Source organism: Ambystoma mexicanum, chromosome 5p, assembly GCF_040938575.1.
Source record: "Ambystoma mexicanum isolate Mex_15411 chromosome 5p, UKY_AmexF1_1, whole genome shotgun sequence".
Classification (NCBI taxonomy): Eukaryota; Metazoa; Chordata; class Amphibia; order Caudata; family Ambystomatidae; genus Ambystoma; species Ambystoma mexicanum.
In genome coordinates, this window is record NC_090930.1 from 761,046,258 (window position 1) to 761,058,914 (window position 12,657).

General features: G+C 50.3%; 1 protein-coding gene across 2 annotated transcripts in view; it reads left to right on the plus strand.

The window, feature by feature from the left end:
- Positions 1-12,657, plus strand: part of PDCD6IP (programmed cell death 6 interacting protein) — a 1,152,781-nt gene that overhangs the window by 951,762 nt on the left and 188,362 nt on the right. For both annotated transcript variants that reach the window (XM_069613187.1, XM_069613188.1), the window contains exon 15: positions 5,495-5,589. In XM_069613187.1, coding sequence (XP_069469288.1) covers positions 5,495-5,589 — 95 coding nt within the window. The remainder of the gene's footprint in view (positions 1-5,494; positions 5,590-12,657) is intronic.

The window sequence follows — 12,657 nt, forward strand, 5'->3', positions numbered from 1 at the left end:
GAAGCCATTAACAGGCCAAGATAAGGTTTACAAGCCTTTACCTAAAAAAGACTATTTTCAGTCTGTCAGCTATGTATGAGGAAGATCAACCCTCTGATGACAATACAAGCCTTTTGGCTTACAGTTTGGTACCCCCAATCTGCCAGTGATTGTATCTGACGAGTCCAGGCTAAGAGATTTGTATGATAATCTCCAGTCAGCTAGTGGCGTAGATACCTCGCCAATGTTAGTTTGGCAGGCCTGACCCCTCTGAGCATGCTGACTCATCCTACAGAAAATGTATGGGGAAGGTTATTGAATGTATGGGATGGAGTAGGCCTACTCAATCATTTGAGCACAATGATATGACTGACATCTTGGACTAGGGTCCTCAGACCCAATTTTACCTTTCCACATGGCACTACAGAAAAAAAATCCCTGCTAGTTGGGATACCCCGGAAACTGCGACTGCAGTAAATAACTTCACAAGGAAGTACAGACCTTTCAGCAGTGACCCGGAATATCTTAACAAGCATCCCACACCTCAAAGCTTGGTGGTTCAGGCAGCTACGTCAAATAGGCAGTCAGCATATCCATCCCTCCTGACAGGGATGACAAGAGTGAATGCCTGGGCACGAAAAGTTTTCACTGTGCATAGTATGGCTCTTAAATCAATTAATGTGACTTGCACATTGTCTAGTTTTACGTTTACCCTGTGGGACTGTGTTGCTATGGTGGCTGAACACATCCCGGAAGGTGAAGAAAGAGATGGCTTGCTGGCAATCATTAAGGATGGTAAAGAGGCAATGAGTGAATGTCTCCAGTCAGGTTTGGATACTGCAGACGGCATCATCAGATCCATGGCTGCTAGCACAGTATTACGTAGATTTGTGTGGTTGAGGAACTCAGGGTTTGCACCGGATGTGCAGGCAAGACTAGTCAACATGCTGAAGGTTTTTTGGCAGCAAGGCGGATGAGAGTTTGGAGAAGCTGCAGACCTCAAAGGAGGCAGCCTTAGCGTCGCCATTAGGCAACCTCAAAAACCCTATTCAGGCTCATCTTCTTGGAGGCGTAAGTCCTTTCGATTCTACTTCTCAATTGGAAGAGGACAAGCCAGTCAAAAGGGTCAGAGAATCCCTCGTGGGGGACAAGGGAGAGGTGCTAAATCAGCCCAAACCACTCTGAGGCCTTGACCCACAAGACCCTGTGGGTGGCAGACTTACTCAGTAGCTGAATGAATGGCGGCCATTACTTCAGACGCTTGGGCATTGGAAACGGTTACTGCCTTCATTTTTAAAAAAGACCTTAGTATCATCCACCGGGAAACAACTATGCCAAAATTCCAGATCCGCTCCTTGTGCAGGAAATCTTGACCTTGCTAGAGAAAGGTGATAGACCATGTACCTGTAGCGTAGGAGAGGAACAAGGGTTGGTACTCCCTGTATTTTCTAATCCGTAAAAAGGATAGAGGATTGAGACCCATCTTGGACTTAAACTTAAACTATTTCCTCAGGAAGGACAAGTTCAAGATCGTTATTCTTTCTCAGATCCTTCAGGCTCTCCAACTCCAAGACTGGTTGGTATCATTGGACTGTCAGGATGCTTACTTTCATGTGCCAATCCATCTCAAGCACAAAGTGCCTGAGGTTCCGAGTTGGCGGTTCTCATTTTTAGTTTTGAGTTCTGCCATTCGGGCTGACTTCCGCCCGAGGGTCTTGACCAAGTTGGGTTTGTTGCAAACACACTGTGCACACAAACAATATGAAAGTTAATTAGTTTGTAATTTAATCAGAAAGGTAGTGCAGCCTGACACGTGTTTCGAGCAACTGGCTCTTCTACTGAGGCTGAAATCTGGACTTCCCTTTGTGATCACCATTAATTGGTGTGTGATTGATTTAAAGTTTATAAACGTGGGCTCCTGTGATTTGCAGTTGCAAGGCAGGTGTAACATGCGAGAAGTTTCAATGGACCTGCAGCGTTTCGGCTGTGTCTGTAGCGCAGGAGCTGGCTCTATGGACCATTAAAAGCAGGAAACACAGGGCCAGCAGGATCTGGCTCTACGGGTCCATTGAAACTTCTTAAATGTTATGACTGCCTTGCAACTGCAAATCACAGGAGCCCACGTTTATAAAGTTTGAATCAATCACACACCAATTAATGGTGATCACAAAGTGAAGTCTAGATTTCAGCCTCAGTAGAAGAGCCAGTTGCTCGAAACACATGTCAGGCTGCACTACCTTTCTGATCAAATTACATACTAATTAACTTTCATATTATTTGTGCGCAGTGTGTTTGCAACAAACCCCCCTTGCAATAATCATTTAGTGGCAACTTGGCATGTTTCCACTACTGCATTCGCCTGCAGCCCATCCAAACCACAACAAATTGGTTAGTCCTTGCGCTGAACCTCGCTGTCCCTTCTCTGACAACTTTCTGCACTTCACCAAGTTGATGTTGGTGATGGCAGAGAGTCTCAGGAGAGGGGGGATTGGCTGATCAGGGCTCATCCACCCGAGCAAGCCCGGGAACAGCTCATCGCAACCTGCCACTCGCTCCACAGACTGAGTTTCTCCCTCAATTTAAAGAAGTCCCACGTGATGCCATCCCAAAGACTCCAGTTTATTGGAGCAGTCCTTGATACTTCCTTGGGGAAAGCCTCGCCACCCTAGGCGAGAGCTCAACACATTCTGCAGATGTTTACCAAATTCCACAGTGCTCAGTATCTTCCGGCCTTCGATTTTCTGAGGTTGCTCGGTCTCATGGCATCCTGCATTTTCCTGGTGCCAGAGGCTCGCCTGAGAATGAGATCTCTCCAATGGGCTCTCAGGATTCAGTGGTCACAGCTCTCAGACAAGATGTCGGACCACCTGCAAGTTCTGGACAGTTGCGCAGGACCTTCTGTGGTGGGCTTGCAAAGATAATATTATCAAGGGAGAATCTTTTTGGCAACCATGGCCGGAGATAACAGTAGTGACAGACGCCTCCCTCACAGGGTGGGGAGCCCATACCAGCGATCTGACAATCACTGGTCGTTGGCCTCCATCGGAGTCCAAACTACACAGCAACCTTTTGGAGCTGAGGGAAATCAGACCAGTGCTGAACGCCATCCTGCCCTCTGTATGGGGAAAGAATGTCCTGATAATGACGGACAACACAATGGCCATGTTCTACCTCAACAAGAGAGGAGGTGTAGGGTCACTACCACTGTGCAGAGAGGCAATGCAGCTCTGGGCAATACAAGAAGGAACCACTCTATCGGCAGTTCACCTAGACGTAGAGCCGAACACTGCAGTGGATGCTTTGACCAGGCAGAGCAGAGTCTCCCACAAGTGGGGAACTAGCTCAGGAAGTCCTTCAAGAGATCTTTACCCTTTGGGGGAACTCCTCCAAGTGGATCTGTTCACGACCATTATCATCCGGAAGTGCGAACAGTACTGTTCTCGGCGACTCATTTGTGGTGGACTGGGATTTTCCTCTCCTGTATGCATTTCCTCCAGTCCCAGTCATTGCTCTTGTGATCAAGAGGTTGAGAAAGTTCGGGAAATCCATGATCCAAATTGCTCCAGATTGGGCCATGAGGGCGTGATACCAGGACCTTCTGGACTTATCCATCTGCCCTCCATTAAGTCTTCCACAAAGAGATGATTTTCTTTCGCAAGAGGAAGGTCGGGTTCTCCATCCAGAGGTCAAGACACTCAGCCTTCACGCATGGTTTCTGAAAGGCTGAGATACAAGGAATGGGACCTCCCGGATGACTTAATGGAGATTTTGCTTTCGGCCTGAAGGCCAGCAACTAAATCTTTGTGCCATTGGAACAAGTTCAGAAACTCGTGTAGGGATAAGAATGTGGATCCATTTCTGTGTGAAACACCTACGGTGCTTTCCTTTCTGTTAGATTTGGCAAATTTGGGGCTCCAGATTGGAACTATTAAGGGTTAGCTAGCAGCGCTTTCCATTTTCAAGTGCTCATCCTGAGGAGGGTTCATATTTTAAGATCCCGCTGATTGTCCAATTCTCAAAAGGCCTTACTAATGTATACCCACCAATTACATTCAATGTACCTGTACAGGACCTCAATCTTGTGTTAAAGTTTTTAACATATATTCCCTCTGAGCCCTTTCACTCATGTCTTGTAAGACTCTTGACATTAAAAACCATGTTGCTTATTGCAATAACTACTGCCCGCAGGGTAAGCGAGTTGCAGGCTCTTTGTTGCAAACCTCAACATACAATGTTTAAGAAAGACAAAGCTATTCTCGAGGTAAAGCCTTCTTTTTTACTGAAGGTAGTCTCCGACTTCCACTTGTCACACAGTTACCTTGCCAACCTTTGATCATCCACCTCATCCAGGAGAGGAAGAGGAGAGGCTACATATACTGGACCCAAAAAGGGTTCTGTTTGTATGTTTCCAGGATGGCTACATTTCACCAAGATGATCAACTATTTATTGGCTATACTGGTCCCAAATTGGGCCTTGCGGTTACTAAACACACACTATCCAGATGGATCATCCTGGCTATTGGCCAATGCTACAGATTAGCGGGCAAGGACCCACCGGAAGGCTTAAGGGCACATTCGACAAGGGGCATGGCAACCTCTGCTGCTCTTCAGAGGTGTCCCAATCAGTGACATTTGTTCAGCGGCCACTTGGTAGTCTATCCATACATTTATAAGACATTGTCTGGATTCATCTTCCAGTCAGGGAGGACATTTAGCAAAAGCCGCCCCCCATTTGATCCATGATTAGATCTAAATTTAATTGGTACTCCTGCCTCCAAATTATTACTGCTTTGGGAGTCTTTCATAAGATGAGGAATACGTGGTAGGACACAATCCATTTGAAGAACAAGTTACTTACCCCTGGTAATGTTCTTTCGATTGGATGTTCCTCCCACATATTCCTCATCGCCCCTCCCAGCCTACCCCACTTACGTGTTCTTACACTTTGTGCTTTCTGGGAGCCTATGGTCTAGGGTACGCCGGCTTATTCATCTTCAAAAGGGGAAAAAACAGAACTGAAGCCAAAGGGCACTGGGTGCGCTACTTCTACTGATGTCGAACGGAGTCCCTCGAGGGACATTGACTCAACGACACTGTACACCGCGCCCTCTGTTGAAAAAAAAAATTGAAGCAGCAAAGCTGGAGAAGATAATTACATTAAGATGAGGAATACGTGGGAGGAATATCAAATTGAAAAAGTTACCAGCGATAACTAACTTGGACTTCATGCTCAGAGGACTAATAGGACATTAGAGGATGGGTAAGGGATCTGGGATGGGCAAGAACATTGCACTGTGCTGAGTGTTGTAGATAGATTACCTTTTGCGAGCGAATATCCCGATGTTATGGAGGAATGGGAATAGCACATAACAAATGTTATGATTACGGTTCCTATGGTTATTAAATGAAATCTGTGATTGCATTCATTCCGGGAAGTAAAAACCCAAAAGTAAATATTGACCATAAATATTTTTTGATGCCGCAGAATTAAGAAATGTTTTTTCTTTCCCCATAGTTTTACAATGAACTGACTGAAATCCTAGTGAAGTTCCAAAATAAATGCAGTGACATTGTTTTTGCCCGCAAGACTGAAAGAGATGAACTTTTAAAGTAAGTGTTTGGACTTGTTTACTCAACGTACTTGGGCACTGGCAGACTATTGACAGAGATATTCAGGTGTAGAGAAGGATGTGTTGTACTTTAAGCATGTTCTCGCCTATACAAGGCCTCCTGTGTGAGGTAGCAACATGTAACATTAACGAGCACCCTGTTTTTCCAGCCTCCATTAAGAACTGAAGCTCTAGGTAATCATCTAGTCTCATGAATAGAGATTACTTTGCACCTGCACACAAGAAAAGGGTTTCAAAATGTCAAATGGGTTGAAACCTGGTCCACACAGGAATATTACCAAGCAGATTTCAGTAAGAGCAATCTTTAGCTGCTTGTTTGGTTCTAGATATTTACAGTGATGCAGAATCCCATTTCTTTACACGAAAAGGAAACCAAACTTTCCCTTACTTAATACCAAAATTAGTCCTTTTTTGTACTTGGTCTGCTTCTGGGACAGAACTGAACTCTGCTGTTTAGGGTAGTTTTATGTCAAGCTATGGGAATTTTCTTTAGGCTCCATTCTGTGCTGGAGTATCTTATCAAGTATAACTACTAGTGCTTTGACAGACTACTTGCTCAATCTTATAGATTTAAATGTTCTGAGCAGCTGTGTAAGAGCCAGCCTTTTAACACACTACTGTACATAAGTGGTTCTTAGTACATACTTCCACATAAATTAGATGGAAAGAATGGGTAGTTACATGCTGAAACAAACCGGTTCGCCTAAGGCGAAGAGTCCTTTGCATGAAAAGAAAGCTTCATGTAACACCTGAAATCCCTAGAATTCAATAGACAAATCACTGGACCAGAACAGACAAATGGTAATCATTATACATTCTTAAAAACAAATCCATGATGAACCTCATTTTTTCCTGCAGAAAATTAGAAAAATGTACATTTCAAATTGGTTGTCTACTTCGGGTCGCTGCCATTGATGTCCTGCGGCTATTCTTACCCAAAATGACTTTGGCTCTGCAACGCCTCCTCACTTAAATGATCAAAAGCACTAAGGGTTCACATACTCTTACACTGCCATGCCCAACCAATTGCATCAGTGACTAAATCAACATGCTTGCCTTGGCTTTGTTAACTTTCGTAAGTGGATCACTTTGCACACAACACTGTAACTGACATGCAATAGAATTAGTCTCCCCCAACCTAAAGGTCACAGCCAGTAATTAATAATTTATCCAAACATTAACCTTTATTAAACTTCCAAATTCATGCAAAGATCTTATGAAGAGAGGTATCCTGATAACTTCAACGTCAAATCATGGAAAAATCTGTTAGCACGACCAACAGTTTGTCTTCAGACCACTATGATACTGTAGTTGACATCAGAGAGTAAGTTCTATGAAGACCATTCTGAACATTTAATTCTACTGGATTTCCCATCAGCAGGTAGTACATTATACCATTTTGTCTTACTCAACCATTGTGAGCTTTGAGATTTTGGGAACATCCCTCGTCTGGATTGCCTCCTTCTGATAGGCCTACAACCAAATAACAAGATTTGCCTTGTTCAATAAAACCACAATTTCTCCAGCATGGGGTCTGGCATGGATTCACATGCTCATGAATATTCCCCGTCAGGCTGGGAATCCTCGGTAAAGAAAAAATCAGTATCAGTTTCGTTTCTGATCTGTCTTTCTTAGTGGTAACCAATCACTGATCTCCGGGTCATGCTGCCCCCAGCCAATGACTGCCCTCTCCCTAAGCCCTGCCTCCGGCAGCCATCCTCAGATTTTTACCGCACGCTCAAGTGTTGAGAGTCCTCGTGTTTAGCTCTCGAGTTTTTTTGCTGCGTTTTCACGCTTTTTCAGGAGATTTCTCATTTTTTCGATTTAATCGAGCCTCAAGCTCCACCGCTTCTACTTCTAATAACGGGGACCCGTTTCGGAATTCTTCTACGCCCCCTCAAGGGTGAAGTTTTCATTGAGTTTACACCTCTGGAGGATTCCGGAAGATATGCGGCCTACCTCAACGGACATGGCCCAGGACAAGGGGAGCTCGACGCCTGGATCCAAGCTGTTCAGGAACTGCCCTGGATGCGGATTATATAACGTTTTCAAGGAGGACGAGCATTCGCGATGCCTCTGCCTCCATGGGGACAAGACGCACGTGGAGAAGGACTGTGCGTTCTGCAAGAACCTTTCGGAGCGGACCAAACAAGATCGTCGTTCCCGCCTCGCCACCTGGCTGGAGAAAGGCACAGCAAGTGAGAAGGCAAAGAAGTCTGAGCGGGCTTCTAAGTCCTTTGAGGGCGCCCCGGTGACGGGGGCCCAACAGAAGGCCAAGCACTGCGAGTCCGCGGGCTCCGGGAGCGCCGAAAGGTCGGGCTCTTCGGTTGCCAAGCAGGGCGCTACTTCCCCGGCACGTTCGACCACGAGCCAGTGCTCTGGTTCTGGGAAGAGGAAGTCTGAGAACCCGGGTAAGCCGCTGGAGCGGACCCGGTCGATCGCGAAGGGGGAGCGAGGTGCTGATCCTTCCCCCAAGGCGAAGGCCCAGGACGCACCTAAGGTGGTGAGGGCTTTGATCCTCCCGACTAAGGCCTCTACCGAAGTGGTCGCTGCGACCCTGGCGGAGCCGGCTGAGACTACGCCAATGGAAACGGCCTCTGGGCCCAGAGTATCCCTGCCGCCTCGGAGGGAATCCTCTTTCCAGCCCATCGCTAAGACCCCCATGAAGCCCCAGGCCGAAAAGGGGGGGGGGCCCCCGATGGCCATTACAGACTCGGAATCAGCCTTTGAGGAGGAACTGGTGGAGACAGAGCAGGGCCTCAACGAAAGGTCCATAGGCCTCAAAGAGAGGTTCAGAAACCTCAACGAGAGGTTCGAGAAGGTTCGATCCCAGGGGACGGTCCCTGCTGACGTGATTGAAGATGGCAACGACGAACAGGGCCCAATGGAGCGGCCATTCCGTCCGTCGCAGCCATTGCCCGAGCCCCAGGATAGCTCGGCAGCCATTTTGTTGGCAATCCAATCCTTATGTACCGAGATAAGGATGAGATTACCACGCACCCCGACGGAGGAGCCAGAACCAGGCCCGTCGAGAAGCCCTCCGAACAAGCGGAGGAGAGTACACCCCGCTCTGCCCTTCGTGCCTGCGAGACCGGTGGACCCCTCATCCCCCCCCCCCTCGCCGGGAGAAGATACGGCGACGGATATGGCGTCGGGATCGGACGATGACGGCGGCGATGACACAGCAGACATCCCGTCACCCCACTGTGGGCGTCCCCAGCCGACGAGGTTGGCTTTTTCCACGCCATGATAACCAGGGCATCCAAGCTCTTCCAGATCTGCCCTGAAGAACAGAAAAAGGAGGGGTTTCTGTACCAACAACGAGAGGCTAAGAGGAAGACTACCCTCGCAGTGCCTTTACTCAACGACATCTGGGACGAGGGGCTTGCGGTCCTCAAGAAACCTGCCACGACACCCGCCAAGAGGGACAGGTACAAAAAGAAGTACTGAGTCCCCAATGCCTCCCCCCTGTGCCTCAGGGCCCAGCCCACGCCGGACTCTATAGTCTCGGCAGCGGCTAAGAAGAGGGCAGCGGGCAAGGCGGCTTCAACTTCCACTTCCCCGCCAGACAGCGAGGGCAAGAAGTTGGACTCTATGGGACGACGAGTCATGTCGTTGGCGACGACAATTAAGGTGGCCAATGCCTTAGCAATCGTGGCCCGCTACGACAGGGAGCTCTGGTTCAAAATAGCTCCCCTGCTAGACTTCCTGCCTGATGACAAAAGGGCGGAGGCCCTAGAAATTCTGCAGGAGGGCGAGGTGGCGTCGGATCACGCCATAACGGTGGCAACGGACATCGCCGATACCGGATTTCGCCAACTAGGCAACAGAGTTTGCCTCCAACGACGGGGATGGCTCAAGGCGACAGACTTTCGTCAGGACGTCCAGACCAGGGTGTTGGACATGCCGTTTGACGGCAACAACCTCTTTGGTAAGGCGGTGGATAAGTCTCTACAGGCCATCAAGAACGATTCGGAGACCGCCCGGGCCCTTGGGGTGCTTCAGCAGCGTCGGCCCTTTCGGAGCCCCGGAGGCAGACAGGGTGCCTCCAAAGGATCCAGTGGTGGCTCCTCCGCTTACCGCCAGGCGGCCCGCTCCTCTTCCCAGGAGGCCTACAGAGGTTGCGGCAAGCAAGGGGATCCTGCCGTCGTCGTCAAGGAGGCCAAGGCGGCAAGGCCTCCTCGAAAGACTGACCCGGCCGTGTCGTTGGGCCCCCACCGAAGCACCTCGGTGGGAGGCCGGCTGACGAAGTTCGTCAGCGTGTGGGAGTCCATCTCCACCGACCGTTGGGTGCTGGACACCATGGCCAACGGGCACTCGCTGGAATTCCAAAAGAAGTGCCCTCGCATTCCTCCCGTGGCCAGGAAGGAGAATCGCGTCCCTCAACTGCTGTTGGAGGTAAAGGCGATGCTCAAAAAAGGTGCCATCGAGCTCGTCCCCGGGGCTCCGGAGTGTACTCAAGGTACCTTTTCGTCAGAAAGAAGACGGCGGTTGGCGCCCCATCCTGGACCTGCGTCGGTTAAACAAATCCATCAAGGCGCAGAAATTCAGGATGGTCACCCTCCAGCACGTGCTGGGACAGCTGGAGGAAGGCGACTTCCTATCGTCGTTGGACCTGGAGGATGCTTACTTCCACATCCCCATTCTAAAAAGGCACAGGAAGTTCCTCAGGTTCGTGGTTCAGGGACGCCACTACCGTTCGGATTAAAGTCGGCACCCAGGGTTTTCACCAAGTGCCTGGCACCAGTGGCGGGGCGGCTGCGCCTGCGCCTGCAGGGGATCCACGTCTACCCCTACCTGGACTGGCTAATCCGGACAAGGTCAAGGGAACTAAACTACCCCAAATCCCACCTGGTTCCATCGCAAGTAGCTCTGTTTTTGGGGGCGAAGCTCGATACTGTGGAGCAATTGGCCTCCCCTTCAGAGGAGAGGACCAAGACCATCCTGGGCAAGGTGCGGTGCCTGTTAGCCACGGACGTGGCCAGGGTGAGGTCTATCAAGTCCTTTCTCGGGATGATGTCCTCATGCATCTACCTTGTGCCCCTGTGCAGACTTCGGATGCGTCCGCTACAGGAGTTCCTCGACGCCTGCTGGTTTCAGGCGAGGGGTTGCTTCGAGGACAGGATCCTCCTCGACGAGGAGTTCCGTCGGGCGATCCTATGGTGGGGCACACGGGCTCATCTCACGACGGGCACGGACTTTCAAACCCCGGCGTTTCAAGAGATGGTGACTACGGACGCCTCTCTGGAGGGTTGGGGGGCCCACACCGGAGATCTCCACGCAAGAGGCCTTTGGCTCCCGGAGGAGAGGTCTCTTCACATCAACATCTTGGAGCTCCGAGCAGTGTTCTGGGCGCTCAAGTCGTTCCTCCCGTCCTTCAAGGACAAAGTGCTGAGGATCTTCACAGACAACACCACCACGATGTTCTACATACGGAAGCAGGGGGGCACCAGATCCCCCAGCCCTATCCAAGGAGGCCCAGGATCTGTGGCACTGGGCCGTCGCCCAGGGGATGTTTCTGGTTCCCTTCCACCTGGCAGGAATAAAAAACACCATCGCCGACTCACTCGGCAGGGAGCTGCGCTCGTGCCACGAGTGGGAACTGCGCCAGGATCAAGTGGATCGACTCTTCCAACGATGGGGCAAACCCCAGAACGACCTGGTCGCGACGGCGATGAACTCCAAGTGCCAGAGGTTCGCCAGCAGGTTCCCACAGCCGAGGAGCATGGGCGATGCTTTCTCGTTCCCTTGGGACGGCCTGTTTCTGTACGCGTTCCCTCCGTTGCCACTCCGCCTCATCAACCAGCTCAAGAAGTCCAGGTGCAGGATGATCCTCGTCGCACCGGCGTGGCCGAGGCAGATCTGGTTCCCGGACCTTCTGGCTGCCGGCGGACACGGATCTCCTCTCCAGAGAAGGAGGCGCCAGGCGCCAGGCGCCGGTCAAGTGGCACAGCGAGTAGAGCGCTCGCTTTGACACCCGTGCAGAGCCTGTTAACGCAGGTTCGAATCCCGGCGGGGCCAAACTCAGCCTTTCATCCTTCCGAGGTCGATAAATGAGCACCACACACACCGTGGGTAATAATAAGCAGCGCTCGGATACCTGAGGGTTTGTAGCGCTATATAAAAGCCTAATTATTATTATTATTTATTATTATTCTCCATCACGACCCACAGTCTCTGAACTTGCAGGCCTGGCTCCTGCAGCACTAGAGTTTGGAGGGTACAATATCCCGACTGATTGCATAGAGGTTCTTGCAAAGGCCAGGGCGTCCTCAACTCTCAAGTGTTACGGTCATAAATGGAAGAGGTTCTCTGTCTGGTGCCGTGCACAGAAGATTAACCCTCTGCGGATCATGGCCCCTCAAGTGCTTCCGTACCTAGTGTCGCTGGCCAAAGCTGGTCTGGCTCATGCCTCCATAAAAATACATCTGGCTGCCATCTCCCGATATACCAGGACTACAGGACGGGCGTCCTTGTGGTCTCATCGCCTGGTGAAGGAATTTATGAAGGGACTATTCCGATCATTCCTGCCTGTGAAGGCTCCTGCCCCGGCGTGGGAGCTTAATGTGGTGCTGACCAGGCTCATGGGACCCCCATTCGAGCCTATGCATTCGGCGCCTTTGAAATTCCTGTCATGGAAGACAGCGTTCCTTCTGGCCATCACGTCTGCACGACAAGTGGGAGAGATTTAGGCCCTATCTTGCAAGCCTCCATACTTGACTTTTCATGACACGAGGGTGGTGCTAAGGACGCACCCCTCCTTCATGCCCAAGGTGCCGTCGGACTTCCACCTCAACCCTTGGTGTTACCAGTTTTCTTCCCGTCGCCTTCGACGCCGGCCAAAAGGACTTTGCACTTGCTGGATGTAGCTAGAGCGCTGAAGTTCTACGTCGACCGCACAAAGAGTTTTCGGAAGACATCACAACTGTTTGTGAACTTTGGGCCTGTGAATCAAGGGAAGGCTCTATCGAAGACTTCCATTTCCAGATGGCTCTCCCGCTGCATCATGCATTGTCACCGGTTGGCAAGCTGACCGCTGCCGGGCCGG